This window comes from Seriola aureovittata, chromosome 21 (genome assembly GCF_021018895.1).
Source record: "Seriola aureovittata isolate HTS-2021-v1 ecotype China chromosome 21, ASM2101889v1, whole genome shotgun sequence".
Taxonomy (NCBI): Eukaryota; Metazoa; Chordata; class Actinopteri; order Carangiformes; family Carangidae; genus Seriola; species Seriola aureovittata.
In genome coordinates, this window is record NC_079384.1 from 7,842,391 (window position 1) to 7,865,596 (window position 23,206).

Consider the following 23,206-nt stretch of genomic DNA (forward strand, 5'->3'; position numbering starts at 1 on the left):
GAGAGAGAGAGAAATGAGTGATGCAGTAGGGGCAGGCTTCACTTTTCCCACCCACTGCACACACGCATACAGAAACACACACATGCCAGCATACGCATACATATATGCCGCAGCTAATCCGTGAGTAAGTGCCAGGCTGAAATCGGCTGGTGGTAGGCGGGGTGGGGCGGGGTAGGGGGGGTGCTGGCGGTTGATGTGAGGGGCTGCAGGGAGGGGAGGGAGCAGAACAGGTGATCCCACCCAGCAGGAAGAGAATAGAAGAAGAGGAATGAGGGATGTCATTGTGGCGTCAGTAGAAAGCTGTCACAGCAGCTCAAAATTAACTAACGTACATAGTGTGAACTTGTATTAAATTTGAAGCATATGAGAAGAGTGTGTTGTGTGTGTGTTGAACCTATTTTGGTTAAAAAGCACATGTCATTTTCCCAGAATACATGTCTGCATCCAGAATCACATGTAGGCATCAAGACGAGAAAGTTGCACATGTTGGGTGTTTCCGATTCATGTAAAGTGAGCTAGAAGGGTGTGTGTGTGTGTGTGTGTGTGTGTGCGTGCGTGCGTGCGTGCGTGCGTGCGTGTGTGTGTGTGTGTAAGGTTATCTGTCCAAGGTGTGGACCAACCCACTGGCCCCTAATCCTCAACGACCTCAGCGAGGGTCAAGTCGAAGAGCGCGGAGGTGGGGCACTCTGAGACGGGAGCATCTCAGGGCCTGAAGCCTGCTCACGCATCAGTTGCCGTTTTTGCAGACATATCAGTTTAGCTGCACACACACACACACACACAGTCTCACATGCAATGAAGCGCTTGGACTCTTCCATCTCCAGCAGCCTCTGAATCCCACTTCTCTGCCAGTGGAAGTGCTGACGAAATCACGTATCGAATGATTCACCCCAGATTCACAACTTCACTTTGTCGCTGCTCGGCTGCAGATATTTTGATGAGTCACGAGTTGCTGCGCCCGAGCTAAGCGCACTCCACTTTGAATCTCTTTTATGAGCATGAATGGCCACTATTCAGGGCGTTTTTGGAATGTTTTCTTTATAGGTATTCAGATATATGCCAGGGGTTATATTTAGCTCGGGTCCTCCTGGAGTCAGAAGGTTTAAAATTAGGAGGTGTCAGAATTCCAGTACAATTCTTAAGTTACTGTCAATAAACGGTAAAGGGCTGCTCTTAAAGGCGTAGTGTGTTGGCAAGGATGCATTATGGCATGATTTGTGTGTGATAAGCTGCTGGGAAAGTGTGTGTGGATATATCCTGATATAGTACAAAAGTGTAAATCTTCTACATGGTACACATGTGCATTTACACGTCTATATATCAAGATTCCTGAGTGTGTGCCGCTTGTGTGCACCAGTATGTGTTTGTGCGTGTGTTTTGCGTGTCCATCTGCACATTAGTGTTTGTAGGATCTGTTGACAGGGAAGCATGCAGCATTTTATTTGCTCAAGGGCTGAAAAAAAAACACATGGCGCTAGCAAGGGAGCGCTGTGATATGAGCCTGCTGAAAGCAACCTGGCCGGCCAGAATTCAACACTTGGATCATGATTCAACTAAACATTTTAACACACTGTGTAATAACAGAGCCGTGCAACGTTAAATATTATCTATACATATGCAAAGACGCAAAATATTTCTTTGCACCATTAAGTTTGGATAACTATATTCTATAATTCTATGAACATCCTGATTTGTTTTTGTTTTTATTCAGTGTTAGTGTAACTCTACAGCCGTGCATATATAATCTTTACACTGCTGCATTGAGAGCGTAAAAATGACGTAATGCACATCGCCCTGACACTGGTGGCGGGGATGTCATTATGTCAAGTATTTTCCTAATGCCATACGTAAACTCCATTCAAACCTTTTGCGAAAAAAAAGGTAAAAACACCCCCTCAACACAGGCAATAGTAGCGTCATTGTTCATCCCTGCTGAGTGCACGCTGCAGGCTTCATGTGGCCATGCCCACACTTATACTGTGAGATTCTGTCTGCAGCTGCCCTCCATTCAGTTTTCATCAACTGGGTGGCAAACACTCATGAGGTCATTGCAATATAGCATCTGTAGGAACAAGTGCCCTCTATTTGTCCTCTCCTCTCATTCATATCAGATGAATGAACGGCTTTTGGGAGTATATCATACATGTGGATGAAACTCCAAACTAAAAGAATAAGCCCCAAAGAGAATCTGATCTGCACACACTTGAAATACAATCTTGTTATGCTCCTTATGGCTGATGAGGTGTGCCAAAATATATCATGGCTCCTCGTGGAGTTTTTTCAGCTCCTGAACTGAAGACGACGCCATGCGGTCAATGCAGAAAGAACTAAATGAGGTTTATCTCTCAAACAGGAAGTGTAAAAAGGTCAATATTACATAAAAGGTGGTGTTATTGCTCAGTGGGACACAGATGAAGGTTAGAAACTTCCTGCGCTCATGTGCAGCGATCTGAGAGAAGAGAGAAGAAAAACCCACATAAACAACCAAGGCTTTTATTTTGTAATATTCATTTATTGTTCAATAAAAATAGATTTTAAAAAAGTGACGTGATGTCTCCTTCATGACTTGGCTTGATGGATCTGCCAACAGCTCCTTGTAAACATGGGGCTTTACTTTATTTTTTTTTTTTGACTGGAAAGGGAATTTAAACCCCCTTCTTCCCTTTCTGCACAATCTAGAGTCCTGCCCATAACTTCACTGACCTTTGACCTCTGCGGTGACGACAGCCCCATAATTCGCTTACTTTCACATTGTGGGCAGATACAGTACATTTGTCCCCTGGTCTTGTTTGTCTATGTACATCCTTCAGTTTCTGGTTGTGTGATTTGTTTTTGCAGTTGGCCCTCGTAAAAACCGCTTTTAACAATGTGAATAAAGAAGACATCTAAGCTCTAACACAAGTTCAAGCCATCAGTAAAACCAATTACAACTCATAACATCAGTTTGTCTTAAGACATCTTTATACAGTAGTTACACGTAAACACATCTTCGAAGGTGTAAGGAAAGTAAATTCTGTAAACACTTTGAGAGACACCACTGTTCACCCCCCCACCCCCACCCCTCCCCCACCTCCACCACAGGTTCAACATCATCCTGTAAACCTGGAATGCTACAGTAACTGAGGCCAGGCCCACCGACTTCACTCATCAGACTCTCCTCTTTTGGACCTTTCTGGTGCTACATTTGGAAATGCTGCAGGTTATTATTATGGTGTGATGTTGCTGAGCTTGGTTGACATTTTAGAGCAGGAAAAAAAAGGAAAAAAAAGTATTAATCATATGCTGATAGAAAAAAATAAAAATAAATAAACAACACAACAGCCTGGAGTTTCTGTTAGCGTGAGATGTGGAAATTAATGTGAACAATGCACAAACTGTACTGGTTCAAAAAGAAAAAAGAAAAAAAGGTTCCACTGTATCCTACCAGTGAAAAGAGAAACCAAAACTTGGCACAGGTTCCCAAACATGAGCTAAAAAAGGATGGTTTCGATTGTTAAGAGGCTGATTTATAGTGTAGTTAGAATTAATGTGGTTCATCTGAAAAGTACAGTGCTTGCGCCAGTGTAATTGAAGTCATTGACTTATTACAGACAGAAAGTGTCGCAACTCTACAGTTTGCTACATCTTACAAAGTGTAGCAGTTTTTCAGGTCATAGTGGTTTGTCAAGAGTCTTCCATGTGTCACTGAGGCTAAAATATTTTCTTATGGTTCTTTCATATATAACTTATATTGACGCAGTTTGGGAGACAGTTTGGAATATATAGTGTGTGGTTTTTGCCTCTTAACAACTTGAGTCATCCCTTTAACACCAGAATACCTTTGGGAGACCCTGCTCTAGACTGACGGGCACCACTTTCTGGTGCATCTGGGAATACCACTGAACCAAACACAACAAAAACACTAAACTGGTTAACTTTTAGCACAGCATGACTACAGTACTTCAGATGTACTCAGCACAATTCTGGAAGGTTTACATGCGTTTTCCATCGATTAGACAAAACAAAAAGAGTCAAGTATTGCTTGTTTTTTTTTTTTTCTCTGTTTGAAAATCCAAATGAGCTGGTTTTTATTTTGTGTTACTTCACAAGATGAAATGATGATATTAGTTAGCTACACTACGACTGAGTCTACTATACAGAGGATTTGTTGCTGCAAAAGGGAGAAAAGAGAGCCAGTGCCAGGTTCCCTCCACCTCGCCCTCTCTCTCTCTCTCTTCCATTCTCTGTGAAGCTCCCTCTCCCTTGTTTGGCTGCTTCGCTACCAGACAGTACAGTGGCCAAGAGCAGTTGAGTGACAGGCTGACGGGCCAAATCGCCGGGCCGATTGCGTCCCCAAGCGGAGACGCCAGCCCCCCTCTGTACCTCTCCCTTCCTTCCTGCCCTCTGGGCCAGGTCCAGAGCCCACATCCTGGGAACATGGGGCCGGGCGGCTGCAGCCGACAGCTCTCTGGGAATGACACAATGAGAGAGTTCATAGGAAAAGCTGTGTCCGTGTGTGGCTGGGGAGGCGAAGATGCTGCCCACGTCAATTTGGCAACATTCACAGACCGATGTGCCGGCGTCAATCATGCCAGAAGTCAAAGCGATGCTCCATTATTTTTGCTCAGCATCACAATCATTTCCCCAATGATTTGTGACAGCACAAAAAATGATTTTCTCTTTGTTCCATTTTGTTATTGTTCATTTGGTGTCCATATGAGGGTCTCTGATGTTCATAAAAAAAAAAAAGGTCTTATATATGGGAGAACACATTTCATGGAAACAGATTCTCAGAGTAGCTTTGAGATAACAAGAACACAGCAGAAAATATGACAACATGTTATAGCTGCAGTTGTGGACGGTAACACCACACTGAGAGAGAAAACTGTAAAATTTAGGAGTCCTTGGACAGTTTGTACAAATGTAATTTTAGTGTGCATTCATCTTTTAACACTGTCTTTCTCTCTCTCTCCTGGAAGTATCACACCGTGGTGGCCCGGCTGTGTTTGAGCGCTAGTGGTGAATACTCCTTAATGCGAACGCACAGTTTGCCCCTCAGCCAGGGGTTCTGGAGCTCCAGGGGACAGAAGTCGTCCTGAAGCCACTTTTCTCTGTTGTCTACCACCAGAACGAGGCCAAAGTGCTTCAACTGTTCAGGACTGTAGTACACACACTCCTCCTGTTCCCCGCTCCCTCCGCTGCTACCGAGCATGCGCCGAGACACCGTGTTCATCTCCTGCACCACCAGATGGACCATCTCTTTTGCTGACGTGCCTGGAGTTACACAAAGCTGAAGCACAGGAGGAGAAGAGACCTTTCACATTTTGCCAGCATGTTACAAACACAACAGAATTATTTTACCATGTCAAAACATATCAATACCTTAACACTGGTCTCCTTCGGCAGCCCTGTGCGATACTGTGGGTACACTCTGAGTGTGGCATGACAGCCTTTCCTGAGGGCAGCAGGTGATGGTGAGGAGAGTCTCTGGGTGCCGCTGTCCTCCGATAACGTACGCGCTGGTGGAAGGTGGGATAAGCAGCGCTCGGCAGAGCAACAGCGGTCCACTGACGAGGGCCTGTGCCACCGTCGCTGCGGTGAGGTAGAGGGTGAGGGGCAAGTGGCGTGGAAGGAGAAAGGCTGGGTGTGGGCTGAGGTGGCGGAAGGAAACTCAAGGCTGCTGGTTCTCACGCAGAAGGCCTGTCTCTTCTCTGTGATGTGCAACAGCTCGATCTGCCTGCTGGGCAGGATGAAGTCACTGTCAAACAGCTCTGGGGCCCCTCTCCGCCTTTCTCCTGCACACCGAACTACTCCTCCTACTCCGCACCGCTCACCATCCCTCCCGTGCTGCGGCTCTGAGGCCTGGAGGACGTCTGGCGTGGAATCCCTTAGTGCTCCCCCTCCACGTCCACTGCCGCCGAGACACGTCCCTCCTCCTGAGCTGCTTCCATCGCTGCGCAGGAAGCCACGAGGCTCCACGGGTGCAGAGGATGAGAGGGGTGAGGGGGGCAGCAAGTCCAGCTCACGGGGGCTCTGGGCACGACTGGAGTCATAGTCACTGTCAGTGGTGAGGAAGACCTCGGAGGAGCCCTCCTCGTCTGATAGTCCAGCAAAATCTACAGGGTATGAAAAAAATAACTTGATAAATCCTGTATTTCATGTCATTTTTGTAAGTTGCATGTGAAATCCTACATTTATAACAGTATCATGTAAACGCAGATTCAAACATGTTTGTAGGTTGATTCTGACCTGAGTGCTTGCGGCAGGGTTCGGGGGAAGGCATGGGAGAGGGCATGAAGTCTGGTTGAGAGGAGGTGGAGGGAGGCTTTTCAGGCATCACTTCTTTGGAGAAGTCAATTATCCAGCTTATGGAGATGCCTCCTGTTGGCTGCTTGTAGCGGGCGTACTGCAACGCGTCCATAATCCACCTCGCATCCCGCCACACCTCCTCCATTTGCTGTTGTACAGTCAATAAGATCAGAACAGTCCATCTCAGTAGCAGAACAACGGATTCATTTGGCTCCAACTCGCTAGAAATGACTGAGCGTAGATGTTTTAAACCCAGAATACAAACTGTAGTCCTGCAGTAAATATTTGCTACACATACCAGACTTCAGAGGAGTATGTTGTATTACTTTACAGGCTGGCTGGTCCTACCTGCATATGTTCTTGGACCTGCTGGTGTTTCTTCTTAGCAGCAAGCAGCTCAGCCTCAGAGAAGGCCTCTCTTAGCGCCTGCTGGGACATGAGTGACTCCAGTTCCAGCAACGCCGACACTCTGCAGTACTGTCCGATAAAACTGGGGCAATAGGCATTAAAATGGACTGTGGGAGAAAGGGAAGCCAGTAGGAAAAAAGACAGTAAAACACAGTGCCAATAAATACTTGTGTATATATAATATTTTATATATATTGTCCCCATTTCTTCTTGTCTACTGACCGAGTTCAAAGATCTGCAGCGGCAGGGTGAGGAAGCCAGAGCGGGGGGAGTATGGGTTGTTCTGACCCGGGGCTGTGCACACTTCATCTGAAGGTGGTAGGAGCAACAAGAAGGACACTTTCTCCCCAAACTCCACAACCTCCTGGCTGTAAATACGGAAGTCCTGCGCCTAGACACACAGAAACAGGTGAGCTCAGTGGGCCTATGTAAGTCTGACCTTAAGGCAGAAGCAAAACACTGACATCGTGTCCATTGAGATCTTCATCTTTAGCTTGATAGGTCATTCTCATTCTTTAAGATGATATTTTTAATGCCGTCTCTGCCTTTATATGATGGATTGTGGTAAAGATTGAGTCCCTGCTTGCGTTCAAACTGCAGATGTCACAGTTACAGTGTATGGATCATAGACTTCTAGGCCACCATGAAGTCAGTCTTTACTCATTTAAGTATCTTGAAAGTAGAACCAGACGCTCAATAGTGGATTGAGAAGTAAGGAATATGGCAACTTCATGGTTTGCTATAATTAGAGGTTATTACATATCAGTAATACACTGTTTGGCTCTATTGTGGAACAAGTCAAGGGTAAAAGTATCTTAGTGCTAAAGCAATATTTGTTGTTTTTAAGCTTTTTTAACATCCACCCATCTGGAAACAACATATTTAAGGTTTCAGGTCTACATTCTGATAATAGTCTTATCTGTCCATCCATACATTAATATACTGAATATATTCATGTTTATATTCATGTCACTTTTTATAGTACTTGGTAGCAGTGTCCCCTGGGTGGAAGAGTGGGTGGTAAAAGAGTTAAGCCAAATGGACAATGATTACTGTTGTGCTGGAATTCAAACCGTGTTCTTTTATAGAAATCATGTAGAATTAGTGGTCTAACCAGAACTGGCTGAATATCCTTTGGAATCATTTTCACTGCTTTGAGCTCTTGCTACTGCTTGCCTCTGGAACTTGGCTTCTTTCAACTGGTTCCATGGTATCAGTCAAATGTATTCTTCACAAAGTACAAAAGCTTGTCTAACTAGTCTAACAGTTGGACTCTGGTCTAATCCTGACCTGATTGCCAGGGACATTGATGTGGGCCATCAGGTCCTTGATGGCGCTGCGCAGGTCCTGTAGGAGGCGATGTGGAGCACTCTGTACATCATGGTCCATTTCTGTGGACTCCTCGAGAGAGCTGAGGGCCTGCAGCCACTGCCACTCCTCTCTAAACCCAACACGTGTAAAACACAGTCACAGGAATGCAAGCAAAGTCTAAGTCCATGTGCAGGTATCTTTTTCATTTGTTTGGCAAGTTTAGTTAGGTGTCTGGTGAAAACTGACTTTCAAACAAACACACACTTTCAACCAACTGCACCACATGATCATCCCAACTACATTGAATTGGCCATTTGTTCCCCACCTGGACACGTTGCTGTTGTCCCGAATTTTTGTGTGACAGAGGACGTTGGGGAGTTTCTGAGGCACCAGCGCTCTGATCTGCTCCACTGATGTACACAGCTTCAGGTAGCCCAGGTACAAGCCTGGAGACAACAGCTTCCTGCTCCGTCTGTGATACGCCAGCTTCTCCTGGGAACAGCAGGTGGACAGAAACTAGGTAAGAGGATGGATGATCACTGCTGGCTGGGGTTGATTGTGCTGCAATAATGATTCTAATTTTGTCTCTATAAGCATCCTCACATCCATTTAAATGATTTGGTTTTCATGCTTTCCCGTTGTTAGTCCTTAAGAGACTTCAGTCTCAACTAAAGTTGTTCCAGCATGTTTAAAGTGGAAGTCAGTACTGCGAAATCTGCCCATCAGCACATTTTTATGTATTTCATCATACAATTTGTTCATAACTGGCCACAAAACAAATATTTCAGTCAACTGTGGTTTTGCCAAAGGGAGTCTCCACTATTGTTTTGGAACCACAAGGACAAACCGACTTACACTGGAGACAAAACAGCGTTGCAACAATGGTATCAAGTTTACCGGGCTATATAGACAAAATCAACTTGTGGTTTGCTTCCAGCTTGTAGCCGTTGTGAACGAAACAGCCACACAGTGTAAGTTACAAAACACCAAACAACAACAATTTGCTAGATTATCATCATCATGTCCACCACGCTGAGATTCAAATCAAAACACCAGCGCCTGCATGAACAGCTTTAAAGGTGAAGTGACTTTGAGATGATTAACATTCATGTTGGGTTGGCAGGGATTCAAGGTTTGACCTGAAATCTGGCATTTTAATTAATATAACAGCAAGTCAGTTCGATATGTGTCTTTATAAAGGAGGTGGCAAATGGAAGCGGAGAGAGATGATTAATGTTTGTCTAAATAAAGAGTGTCTGCACAAGCAGCACTCGTAATTGGAAGCACATTTCAATTTACTGTCCTATTGTCTCAGCCACGGAGCCTCACGTTTACTGGTTTTCTGTGAATGAGAGTTTAAAAACATTACAGAAATTTCAATAAATAAATGTTTTCCAGTGATTATGGGCATTTTGTTGTTGACAAAGTGCCTTACACTACACTGTTTCATCTTGCTAAATCGCCGGGTAACAGAAAAATGCAAAGAATGAGCCTGATAAAAACCATAACCACTGCTGACAAACCCTCCTACCATTCCTAAATGCCGTGGAAACAGCCTGTCTCCAAAACAAAAGTAAAAATAACTGATTTTCCAAAACTGAACTTCTCTTCCAGTTGGACTCACATGGAGTGTGATGAGGAGCATGTCCAAGGCGGTGGGCTCCTCAGGCGATGAGATGGACTTGCGTTGGAGCTGGAGTTTACAAAGCTGCGTCCAGCGTACCCCATCCAGGTTGGGACAGGCACTCATATCCTTTAGGAGCACCAGCAGGGCGTTACCATGCTTATCTTTGATTGGCTCAAGATACACCTGACCAAGGTCCTGGGTTCCCAGCATTCCCTGAGAAAAGACATCAGATAATAACTACTACTTCTTTTTGTTTCTAGCAGAGGGACAAAGGCACAGAATGAGGGTATATATTCACTAAAAATCTCTCAGACTAGTTTATACACAGTTACCACAACTGCCACAATTTCCTTTACACATAGTTTGAAACACTAAGTGTGAGTCTACTGAGCACTGCACTACCTGTAGATGGGAGACAGCCTGCAGCATCTTGAGGCGTGTCTGCAGAGTACAGGAACAGGACGACTGGGAGGGACTGAGACACTGCTGCAGCCAGGGAATCTCCTCCCACAGGTAGGACACCTGGTGCAGGCACACAAACAACACCACGCAATTACTACACATTAACTAGCATAATCCTATGCAACAATTAATGTTTATTAGTTCATTAACTTGACGCCTATTTCCATAGTTTTTATCCGTTATTTATCCATGATGATGGTATTAACTGGTTTTCAGTGGGTCTGAGAAATCTGTCAAATTTTGTTGGTGTGTGTGTTTTTTTTCTTCTCTCTCTCTCTCCTCCTTGGATTCTGGCTGTCTACCTTGGTGAACCAGAGGAAGTCCTGCATGAGTGAACTGGAGTAGGAATCTTCAACCTCCACAATAGGAATCTGATCCTCTGGCGTCACCAACACGTTATCATCTCTGTAGAATATGGACGTCAGATAAAGACCTCTGGAAAGTAACAAAGGAAGTGCATGTGTTACAGTAAAGGCAATATAGATGCATTCGTTATAGCAAACTAAATACACATCATTAAAAATGTGATAATTGGACCTAAATGTTAGCTGCTGGCATGGAAATCATGACACACTCATGACACACATTCATTATTGTTATTCAATAATGAATATCATGTGTTCTGTGTTAAATGAATCCTCAATGAAAACATGTACAAGTATTTACGATTCCATTCATTTTCAGAGAAAGAAAGACAGAAAGATGATCAACCTTTTCAAACTTTTTACAAATTTGCTGGTGGGTTGGAAGAGGTGGCGCAGGCTTTTGGATACCGAGTGCTTCCTGCCTTGTGGTGGAGCTTTGCACTGCTCTGTGCGGACAAGACGGAAAAAAGAGAAAGGATTTCGTTAATCTCATAGCAATAGAATAACTGAGTCAGTACAGTGATACTCTTGATGCTGAAAATCAGGGCACTTATGGGCGACTGTTGTCCGAATTTCTCGCTAGCACCAATGAATACCCCTGTCCTGACAAACTCTAGACACATCTCTTCCACTGACAGGCCGTTACTTAATTGACAACAGACTTGACACGTCCAACAACACGGTTAGAGGGGGAATGTTTTTCGACATTTCATGCGCTCCAGTGGCGCGGCACCATTTGACAGTCATGCTGGCTGCCAGCAGCAGACTATGGGCCTTGAGGGAACCACTAGCTCTCAAGTCCCAGAGGAACACTAACTGTGTGTATACGTATGTGTGTGTGTGTTTACCTGCACATACTATAGCTGCTGGAGCATGGCATGTCTTGAGCTATAGCCATATGAGTGGAGCCAAGGAGCTGTAGTAATTTGTGTGTGTGTGTCTGTATGTGTCTTAACCCTTTGCCACTCACTGACAGGGAGGTCAGTTAAGTCTGTGGGGACATGTTTATTTTTAGTGGGCCTGGAGGGGGTTGGAGGCGAGAGAGGGAGGTGTGTGTATATATGTATGTGTGTGTTTGTGTGGGTGCCTGTTGGTGAGATAACGCACCTCCCAACTCATTAGAAAACCTCGAGTCCCAAAACCTTCACAGATTCCCTCCCCTCTCCTCCCCTCCCAGGTGATCTTACTCCAGCCCCAGGCCACTTAAAGTCAATAAATCCCCCCATTCAGGACTCGAAAAGAACTAATTTTCTCTTCAGGTGGAAGAGTCGAGGTGGAGTAACAAGAAAAAACAGCGCCCCTCGACCCCTCTCACCTCCCCAAATTTCTCTCCACTTGCGAGTCTGTGCAGCTCCAGTCCTCCTGGCCTCAGTCCCTGTTTGACACTGAGTAAGACAGACAAGTAGGGCCGACTGCCTGTGTTAGTCAAGGCCTCTTTCAAAGTTTAATTAATAGTGTTTGGACAAGAGAGAGAAGGTGGCATGGGCTATGAGCCGGGCTGCGATGGGGGTGCATACATGGTTATGTGGAAAGGTGGGGTGGGGGGGTGAGGGGGGGCAGAGTTGAAAGTGAGTATGTTCATGAATATTTGTGTCTGTTCATGTACACGTGTATCTATGTGTCTGCCTGTCTATCTTTCCGTGTGTATATGTATGGACAGTAGACAGGACGACTGGCGGGCTGTGGGGGGTGCAGAGGAAGGGGGAGAGGTGGGGGTGGGTGGTGGTGGGGGGGGCAGCAGTAGTCAGTGTTAATTTATGCCTTGTCCTGACTCCAGCCCAAGACTTTTCTCTTACAGAAATAACAAACATGACCCCGGGACACGCCACCTTGGCTACCGTGCCTGAACTCTCATGCTCAATCAGTCGCCGTCTGAAGAAGCAAGAGCCACTCAATACTGACTATTATACTGCGTCTTGCTCTATGGCAAATATGGTCTGGCCACAGTGGACAATAGTAAGTGGGCGAGTGTGTTTGGGTATTTGGGTGTGAGAGAAAAAGAGAGACGACTTGCGCAATGCTAAATGCAGTTTGCCGTCATGTAAAAAAGTCAGTGTGGACAGGTTTTGACACTTATGGGACCGACTTACAGCCAGCAGTGTTTGGAGATATAAACAGCTTGAGTGTGAGAGAGGCTGATCTGCATTTTGTCACAGAGAGAGAGAGAGGTTTTCAACAGAGGAAGGGCTGAGTCATGGAAAGACGCATAAGGGGGTGGAGGGGTTGTTGAGACGGGGGTGGGGTGGGGGGTATTATTTTTGAGGTGGCATGCTGTCTTAGGGTGTATGGCCCCCGAAGTACTTGTCGTGCCTGAGATTGTAAAGTGTCTGTCAAGGTGAGATGAAACACAGCAATTGGTGAGACGTGTTACACCTGCGAGCCGAACCGTCTGTTGCTCGTGTTCGTGTTTGTTTACACCGAGAATATTTCTGAAACATGAACTAGACGGTGGCTAAAAATTCAGATGTGTTTGTTTAAGATGTGACAGACGTAGTGAAAACGACAGAAGCTCGGGTTAATGTCAGAAGCTCATACCACAGTTCAGGGTACATTTCACTTCAGCTTCAGCTTCAACTTTAACTCAACTGATACCAGTACTGATCTTAAGGTTAGGGTCAAGAGTATTTGTAGTCATGTAGTCTCAAGTTGTTATTCTACCTAAGAATTTACTGCATGTAATTCCATAGTTAAAGCCAATGGTAGTTTTAGACATATAGTATGGTAGATATAACATGTGCTCATATTTAGTTCAATGAGTACATCAAGTCACTATCACTATCAGGTTTCAGGGTTTGGGTTTCACCCGGGGTCAACACACACCGTCACGCAAACTGCTAAAGCTCTCATATGACTCTTCAGTCTTATAGGTAAACATGCTCATTAAATCGATCAAAAAGCTGTTGATACCATGGCAGACACAGTGGCGGTGAGCTTCTTTTATCTGGCCGAGTAGCTGGTCTAACGCCTCCTTCTGGCCTCTTTGCCGTGGAGCTCTGCCGTCGATGTCCCTCCAGCCTGCAGACATTAGGAAAGAAAATATCAGAAGAGTGACCACGCGAAGTTCTGTAGTTTTCAAGATTCATAGTGCAGATATAGACACACTGTGTGTGTCCTGTTATGCCCTAGTTGTAAGACTAATTTTCAGGCATGCAAGTGACATCAGCCCACCACTGAAATATCTCAATAACTAAAACTTGTACAGACATCCGTGGTCCCCAGAGCGTCACTCCTACTGACTTTGATGATTTCCTGACTTTTCTACTTGCACCATCATGAGGCTGACATGTTTGTGAAATATTTTGGCGAAACATCTCGACAACTATCGAGTGGATTGTCATTATATTTCATACAGACGTCCAAGTTCCCCTTATGTTGACTTGTAATAACATTGTTTCACTATCCTCAAGACAAAATTTAAACTTTAGATATTTGCAAGACTGTGCAGTGCTAATTAGCAAATGCTAGAGTAATAACATGCCAGGCTAAGATGGTGAACATTATACCTTTACCTCTCATTAAACCCACACAGTAGCATTGTCATTGTGAGCATGTTAGCATGCTGTTGTTGTCATTTAGCTGACTGCTGATTTAAGGTAAGTTTCAAACAGTTTACAGTTCACTCAATGTAACACTGTACATGCCTCTGAGCTGACATATAGGATTGCCGGTTGTACGGCTGATCATGCAGACTAAGCGTTTATAACAGGTATTAGATATAGTCTTCTCAGTATTTATCATAAAGTCCAAATGGCAGTTTGAACTGAACTGGAAGAAAGACAGGTCCTTCTTTTGACTGTAGATCAGTCCAGAGGTGTATTCTTTTTATACGAATAAAGACACATCAGCCAACGTTGACTACTGAGAGTCCTTTCCTTGTTTTTTAGTGTGCAAGGTTTTTAAGATATTTGTATTACAGACAGGTTGCTACTGGTGGAAGCGTGCAGTTTTTGGCCAGTATCGCGCTCACAGTGGAATGTTTGAATACATCACCATCATTTGGTTTATTTGAAATTGCTGAACCTGGATCTATGGACCATGGAGCAATAACTTTGCTGAGATGAAAATAAACTTGACTTCTTGTTTGAACTTAAATGGAAAACTTGTTCATTTGAAGCATGCGTCAGAATCACACTACTCAGCAACAAGCTCCCAGAGACCATTTAAGTTATGAAATACTCAAAATACATGTTAATGTGTTTTCTTTCTTTTGGTGGTTTTCATTGTAGTAAAAATAGCAGTCGTCTAGATTATACTTGGCTGATTTGACACTTTCACTATTGTATGGCTATACCGTGTTGACGCATATATCAGTGTGACTCCAGCTGAGGTCAGTCAGAGGATTGGGAGGGGGTTAATCAAATTCTGCCTGGGACCCCTAAAAATCCTTGGGCTGGCTCTGTTCCTGAGGCTTCCAATCATAGGAGAGTGAGGTGTGTGAGACGGACCACTTCTCAAACAGGTCCAGTGTGTGTACTATAGGAAACAGCACCCACCCCAGTGTGAGAAAGCTGTGGTTGGCTGACAGACAGACCCACTGAGCACCAGTGCAACTGGCTGCCCCGCACATATTTGGGTTGAGATGTCAGTACACACACACACACACACACACGTACTCAGACACACAAACACAGTGTGGCTGGCCCAGTGACAGAGAGTAAGTAACACAACGCACATCATGCTACTGCTTTCAAAAGCTAAAGACTCTGAATATACAATCACTGTCATGCGACCTCAGACTCCTTCTATTCCTCTTTGTGTTTTTCTTCCTGTGTTTTGTGTTCCTCTTTCCTAGTCAAACAGACACACTTACTAACACTCCATCACAAAAACACTGAAACAGACACACCACACTTTCCCTTCCCTTCTCACAGATGACCAGCTCCGCAGAAAACGATTCCTCAAAACATTCTGCCTCCTGTGTTAGCTAGCCAGCATCCCTGCTTGCTCACTGGAGGATGTGTCAGCGATAACCCCCCTCCCCCCTACCACCATCACCCACCACCCACCCCCCCCCCCCCCCCATCACCCCCACCCCAACTCCCTCTCCTGGAGCCCCCCGGAGGGCGCGTGGGGCTGAAACACGGTGAGCTCTATTCCCGGAAAGGTGCCTGTCCCGACAGGACAAGCGGGCCCTTTAATGGGCGTCCATGGGCCGGTATAAGGCCCCCACTGTTGGGGCCGCGCCGCGCGCTACAGCACAGACATGCAAATATTTCCAGTGGTAGGCCCAAATGGAAAACACAAACACGCAACATCGAAATTAGCTCTGAGAGAGGGAGGGAGGTGGGAGAGAGGGAGGTGGACAGTAGAAAAAAAGAGAGGGAAAGCCCAGTTTCTTAAAATGAAGACACACACACACACACACACATACACATACACACTTGCTGAAAAACATGGTGTGCTGATGAGGACAAACATGTCCATGTGTTCCCCAGATGTGCAATGAGTGTGCCAACACACCCACAATCACAGTACCTATGTTCACTCTCTTATAGTAGGTGTGTACCAACTGTACTGACTTTACAAGCTGCACACAATGATCATAAGAATCTTTTCATAAATCAGAAATACATTAAATTCATTATTTCGCATAAATTAATTAATGTCCTTACAAACCAACAAATGTAATCTTATAGTCTACAGATCTACAAAAGAAATTCAAAATCCCTGTCTGCCGCTTGTAACTTATTTGAGAACCTGATAGATAGATAGATAGATAGATAGATAGATAGATAGATAGATAGATGGGAGAGCGAGGGTCAGAGCTGCTGTGGTGAGTCAACACCTCAGCTGTTGTTGCACATGACTTCACGGTTAACTTCTTGGCTGAACCCGGGCAGCTTCTTCTGCCAGCCAGCCCCAAACACCATCCTGAGGCTATGGTTACACTCACTGACGTCCACAGTGGGGGTCCCAAAACCCACCCAGCCTGCTGGCAGAGGAGGGCCCAGCTGTCACCCCCACCCCCCCTTAATATTGTCAAAGCAACATTGGAATGACGTTAGAATAACCAAATCAATTGAGCGGATGTGAAATGATGCAATGTCCAAGTCCCTTTATGTGTGGGAAAGCTATGAGAGATTGTATCATTCATGCAGGACAGACACGCACACACACACACACACACACACACACACACACACACACACACACACACACACACACACACACACACACACACACACACACACACACACACACATTTTTTTCAGCTATGTCCTGTGTGAAAACTATTTTACACTGGTGTTCATTTAGTGAGGCAAGCCAAAACCCTTCAGGGGCAATTGTTTGGAGCTGTTGTTAACTGGAAGTTTTATGTTTTGTTTTATGTAAAATTTAGGGCACATACGTGAACATACACATATGCGAACACAAAGTGGAGACTTACTGGAAGGTGCAGCGCAGGCAGGGGTGGAAACTAGTGGAGGCCCCCAGCCCTTCATGTTGTAGGCTGACACCTGGACATAGTAATGGGTCCCCTGGAAGGACAGGACACATGACAGTCAAGGCACAATTTGGTTGCACACAGCTACGACCGAAAAGGAAAGTGCATCTGTAAATGTGCGTATAGGTGTAAAACCATACATGTATGTGCGTGGTTAAGTGCATCTGTTTGTCTCTGTTACTCCTCATATTGTGTATGTGTGCGTCTGTGTGCAAGGGAGGGTGAAGGGTCTATCAAGAAGCTCTGTCTGTCTCCGTGCCCAGTGTGCAGACAGCAGGCCTATGTCTCTCCTTTCTCAGCCAGATCAATCAAACCAGCCGCCGACACTTCCTGACCTCGCCTTGACCCCTGTCATGTGACAGGAGTGAGCTTTGGCTGGCAGCAGGGGTCTTAAAGCAGGGGGAAGGGGTTTCTCCCACACAATAACAAACAACCAGTGGAGTGTCCATTTGTCTATGTGCCCGCTTAAAAATACCAAACATAAATCAGGTGGCAGGCAACCAAGCTGCTCTTTTTATCATTTTGGAGGCTGTTTTGCAACTGTTGCTTATGAATGGTCAGGAGTCAAGACTTTCAAAAAACAAATAAGCCACATTGTCCAATTGTGTTTTGAGCAGGGCCATAAGTCTTTCTACTAGTACTACTTGTGTGTCTGGGTTGATGTATGTAATAAAGAAGAGACACTAGGGAAATGCATTCAAATGTCACCTAGGCAAACACCTCAAGCTAACATGTAAATAATATCAGGGGCCTTAATGTGGGAGAATAGCTTCTAAATGTTTTTATCGGTCAGCACCAACAGCTGGAGAAGCTAGAGTTTAGTGGTTCTTTGTGTTGCTTTGTCACACATAAACTACCATATAAATCATGATTGTAGCCTTTTTATCTGCTAGTTGTTAGAAACTTAGGTAGGAACAGAGGAAATAAGTCTACTTGAGGAGCTTCATATGAAGATGGTTTTATGTGCAGGGGTGTAAGGGAGGATAAATACACATGGATAGATTTTCTATCCAGGAAACCTTCAAAATAAGTCAAATTTATTTTCAGTTTAGCAGCTCCTGGTGTTTCCTCTTGACAGCATCACATTGAAGAGATTTATATAAATGTGAAACAAAAAAAATCCAGAATGTGAAACAAAAGACTCTTCCTGATTCATCCTGACTGATTGATCATACTAAAAGCTGAACAGCATTTCAGACCGTCAGTAACATAGCGGAGAGAGAAATTCTGGCAGAACGTACAGAAGTGAGTCCACTGATGTTGCACTGCAGCAGAGTGGTGTCAGCCACCACCATCTCACCCAGCAAAGGACTGAAGGATGGAGCACTGCTCCAGCTCACTGCAAATGCACACAATCACACACACAAACACTTTTTTAACATGTCTTATATGATAACCCTGATAACCTTGATAATAAAAAACATAAATTAGTATTGGTCATTGCTCAGAAGGCATTATTTTTTACTTAAGTTTTGACATTTCATTACCACCAGAGATTTACACACTGTGATACTAAATGTAAATGAAGCAATGGGACGGGCACAGTGACTGACCTTTGTACTTGGTAACCACAGCAGAGTTGACACAGAGAGGTTCCTGGAAGTCCACCCTTAGACTGGTGCTGCTGCTGACAGACAGGCGGACTACACTGGGAGCGTCTGGAGGGTCTGCGGAGGCAGAGAGAGAGAGTTGGTCAAGTAAATAAGTAGAGAGACAGACGGGTAAACACAAGCTGACTAAGGTGCTATGTGACACATTATAACCGTTACAAAGAAGCAGTTTCAATTTCTGAAGTGTAAAAGGTTTGAAAAGTGTCACGTAGTGGATGCTTGTGAAATTGAAGCAATTTACAGTCAGTAATGGATGGAAATTACAATAAAGTCACACAGAGTTATCGTATAAAAACTGTTTATGTATATGCAGTATAGCCTATATATGTAAAAATTACATGTGAAACCTGTTAGAAATTGGAACAATATCATATATTGACATATATGTCTTCCTAATAGAAACATGTATTTTAGTATGTGTGTTTATATTAAATGATTATATTATAGACATATGTTACATAAATATATATGTGTATCAATCCCAAAGCCTATAAGTATATGTTCATTATATATGTGAATATAAAAGATGTACATGTATGGTTAAATTTAACATATAAACATGTTGTTTTAATAAAGTTGGATTTTACTATGAGTATTTCATATATGTTACAAACTGATATCTTCATGTATACAGAGGATGTATATATGTTATAATAATATATCCTCTTATAGATGACAAATATGATAACATCACTCTTGATATAGGGACGAATATGTAATATATAGTACAAATGTCAGAACTCATAGTGTAGTGTAGTATAGTAAAGCATAAAAAAGCCATAATATAGTAAGGAATGAAAAACATAAAAAAACATCATAGTATAGTAAGGCACACAAATGTAGTAGTATAGAAGGCATGAAAACGTCAAAAAACATCATACTATATGGTAAGGTATGAAAAAGTCAATAGTATGGAAAGGCATAAAATGTCAGAAAAACGTCATAGTATAATAAGGTATAAAAACGTGAAAAAATGTCATAGTATACGAAGGCATAAAAACATTTAAAATAAAATATTATTGTAAGGCATAAAATTTCATAAAAATGTTATAGTTTAGAAAAGCATAAAAATGTAAAAAAATGCGTCATATTAAAGTGAGGCATTAAAATGTTGAAAAATGTCATAGTACAGTAAGGCATAAAAACGTCAAAAAACCATATACTATAGGAAGGCATAAAACGTCAAAAAACGTCATAGTATTGTAAGGCATAAAAATGTCAAAAAACCATATACTATAGGAAGGCATAAAATGTCAAAAAACGTCATAGTATAGTAAGGCATAAAAATGGCAAGAAAACGTCATAGTATAGGAAGGCATAAAATGTCAAAAAACGTCATAGTATAATAAGGCATAAAAACGTCAAAAAACCATATACTATAGGAAGGCATAAAACGTCAAAAAACGTCATAGTATTGTAAGGCATAAAAATGTCAAAAAACCATATACTATAGGAAGGCATAAAACGTCAAAAAAACGTCATAGTATAGTAAGGCATAAAATGTCAAAAAACGTCATAGTATAGTAAGGCATAAAAATGTCAAGAAAACGTCATAGTATAGTAAGGCAGAAAAAGTCAAAAAACGTCATACTATAGTAAGGCATAAAAATGTCAAAAAATGACATAGTATAGGAAGGCATAAAATGTCAAAAAACGTCATAGTATAATAAGGCAGAAAAAGTCAAAAAACGTCATAGTATAGTAAGGCATAAAAACGTCAAAAAACCATATACTATAGGAAGGCATAAAAATGTCAAAAAACCATATACTATAGGAAGGCATAAAACGTCAAAAAAACGTCATAGTATAGTAAGGCATAAAATGTCAAGAAAACGTCATAGTATAGTAAGGCATACAAATGTCAAGAAAACGTCATACTATAGTAAGGCATAAAAACGTCATAGTATAGTAAGGCAGAAAAAGTCAAAAAACGTCATACTATAATAAGGCATAAAAATGTCAAAAAACGTCATAGTATAGTAAGGCATAAAAAGTCAAAAAACGTCATACTATAGTAAGGCATAAAAATGTCAAAAAATGACATAGTATAGGAAGGCATAAAATGTCAAAAAAACATCATAGTATAGTAAGGCATAAAATGTCAAAAAACGTCATACTATAGTAAGGCATAAAATGTCAAAAAACGTCATAGTATAGTAAGGCAGAACAAGTCAAAAAACGTCATACTATAGTAAGGCATAAAAATGTAAAAAAATGACATAGTATAGGAAGGCATAAAATGTCAAAAAACGTCATAGTATAATAAGGCATAAAAACGTCAAAAAACCATATACTATAGGAAGGCATAAAACGTCAAAAAACGTCATAGTATTGTAAGGCATAAAAATGTCAAAAAACCATATACTATAGGAAGGCATAAAACGTCAAAAAAACGTCATAGTATAGTAAGGCATAAAATGTCAAAAAACGTCATAGTATAGTAAGGCATAAAAATGTCAAGAAAACGTCATAGTATAGTAAGGCATAAAAACGTCATAGTATAGTAAGGCAGAAAAAGTCAAAAAACGTCATAGTATAGTAAGGCATAAAAACGTCAAAAAACCATATACTATAGGAAGGCATAAAAATGTCAAAAAACCATATACTATAGGAAGGCATAAAACGTCAAAAAAACGTCATAGTATAGTAAGGCATAAAATGTCAAGAAAACGTCATAGTATAGTAAGGCATAAAAACGTCATACTATAGTAAGGCATAAAAATGTCAAAAAATGACATAGTATGGGAACGCATAAAATGTCAAAAAACGTCATAGTATAATAAGGCATAAAAATGTCATAGTATAGTAAGGCAGAAAAAGTCAAAAAACGTCATAGTATAGTAAGGCATAAAAACGTCATAGTATAGTAAGGCATAAAATGTCAAAAAACGTCATAGTATAATAAGGCATAAAAATGTCATAGTATAGTAAGGCATAAAATGTCAAAAAACGTCATAGTATAATAAGGCATAAAAATGTCAAAAAACCATATACTATAGGAAGGCATAAAAACGGCATAGTATAGTGAAGCATAAAATGTCAAAAAACGTCATAATAAAGTAAGGCATAAAAACGTCATAGTGTAGTAAGGCATAAAAATGTAAAAAAAAAAGTCATATTAAAGAAAGGCATAAAAACGTCAAAAAATGTCATAGTATAGGAAGGAAAATTTTTTTTTAAAAACCTCACAGTATATTAAGGAATAAAATGTCATAAATACATCATAGTGTAGTAAGTAATAAAAACGTAACACCCAGAGAAAACTCATGCAAGCATTGGGAGAACATGCCATCTCCACACAAATATTTACTCCCAGCCCAAGACTTGAACCCTCAACCTACTGAGTGTGAGGTATCAGCTCAAACCACTCTACCATCATCTTGACCCATCACCCTTTGATAGTATGGTAACCTATAAAAAATTAATTGTATAAGAATGTATAATATGATAAGGCATAAAAACGTCAAATAACATCACTGTAAGTCATAAAATGTCATAAAAACATGATAATGTTGTAAGGCATAAAATGTCAAAAAATGTCATAGTATAGTAAGGCATAAAAATGTAAAAACAAACGTCATATTAAAATAAGGCATTAAAACGTCAAAAAACGTCATAGTATAGTGAGGCATAAAATGTCAAAAAACGTCATAGTATAGTGAGGCATAAAATGTGAAAAAAATGTCATAGTATTGTAAGGCATAAAAATGTCAAAAAACATCATAGCATAGTAAGGCATAAAAACGTTATAGTATAGTAAGGCATAAAATGTCAAAAAACGTCATAGTATAGTAAGGCATAAAAACGTAAAAAAACCATATACCATAGGAAGGCATTAAAACGTCATAGTATAGTAAGGCATAAAATGTCAAAAAACTTCATAGTATAGTAAGGCATAAAAATGTAAAAAAAACTGTCATATTAAAGTAAGGCATAAAAACATCAAAAAACCATATGCTATAGAAAGGCATAAAAACGTCATAGTATAGTAAGGCATAAAATGTCAAAAAACGCCATAGTATACTAAGGCATAAAAATGTAAAAAAACGTCACTGTAAGGCATAGTAAGGCTTACGTCAAAAAACGTCATAGTATAGTAAGGCATAAAAATGTAAAAAAAAAAGTCATATTAAAGTAAGGCATTAAAACGTCAAAAAACGTCATAGTATAGTAAGGCATAAAAACCTCAAAAAACCATATACTATAGGAAGGCATAAAAACGGCATAGTATAGTGAAGCATAAAATGTCAAAAAACGTCATAATAAAGTAAGGCATAAAAACGTCATAGTGTAGTAAGGCATAAAAATGTAAAAAAAAAAGTCATATTAAAGTAAGGCATTAAAACGTCAAAAAACGTCATAGTATAGTAAGGCATAAAAATGTAAAAAAAAACGTCAAAGTATATTAAGGCATAAAAACGTCAAAAAATTTCATAGTATAGTAAGGCATAAAAATGTAAAAAAAAACATCATATTAAAGTAAGGCATAAAAACGTCAAAAAACCATATACTATAGGAAGGCATAAAAACGTCATAGTATAGTGAGGCATAAAATGTCAAAAAACTTCATAGTATAGTAAGGCATAAAAATGTAAAAAAAAAAGTCATATTAAAGTAAGGCATTAAAACGTAAAAAAAAAGACAGAGTATAGTAAGGCATAAAAACGTCATAGTATAGTAAGGCATTAAA

General features: G+C 41.6%; 1 protein-coding gene across 3 annotated transcripts in view; it reads right to left on the reverse strand.

Annotated features, from left to right (window-relative positions):
* Window positions 1-2,491: 2,491 nt before the first annotated feature.
* Window positions 2,492-23,206, reverse strand: part of LOC130162929 (ankyrin repeat and fibronectin type-III domain-containing protein 1) — a 137,066-nt gene continuing 116,351 nt past the window's right edge. For all 3 annotated transcript variants that reach the window (XM_056366831.1, XM_056366830.1, XM_056366832.1), the window contains 15 exons: window positions 18,460-18,573; window positions 18,148-18,245; window positions 16,850-16,940; window positions 13,369-13,476; window positions 10,808-10,907; window positions 10,399-10,531; window positions 10,037-10,156; window positions 9,632-9,847; window positions 8,333-8,499; window positions 7,987-8,137; window positions 6,919-7,087; window positions 6,637-6,803; window positions 6,229-6,436; window positions 5,362-6,095; window positions 2,492-5,269 (listed from right to left, as the gene is read on the reverse strand). In XM_056366831.1, coding sequence (XP_056222806.1) covers window positions 4,961-5,269; window positions 5,362-6,095; window positions 6,229-6,436; window positions 6,637-6,803; window positions 6,919-7,087; window positions 7,987-8,137; window positions 8,333-8,499; window positions 9,632-9,847; window positions 10,037-10,156; window positions 10,399-10,531; window positions 10,808-10,907; window positions 13,369-13,476; window positions 16,850-16,940; window positions 18,148-18,245; window positions 18,460-18,573 — 2,885 coding nt within the window. In that variant the 3' untranslated portion in view covers window positions 2,492-4,960. The remainder of the gene's footprint in view (window positions 5,270-5,361; window positions 6,096-6,228; window positions 6,437-6,636; window positions 6,804-6,918; window positions 7,088-7,986; window positions 8,138-8,332; window positions 8,500-9,631; window positions 9,848-10,036; window positions 10,157-10,398; window positions 10,532-10,807; window positions 10,908-13,368; window positions 13,477-16,849; window positions 16,941-18,147; window positions 18,246-18,459; window positions 18,574-23,206) is intronic.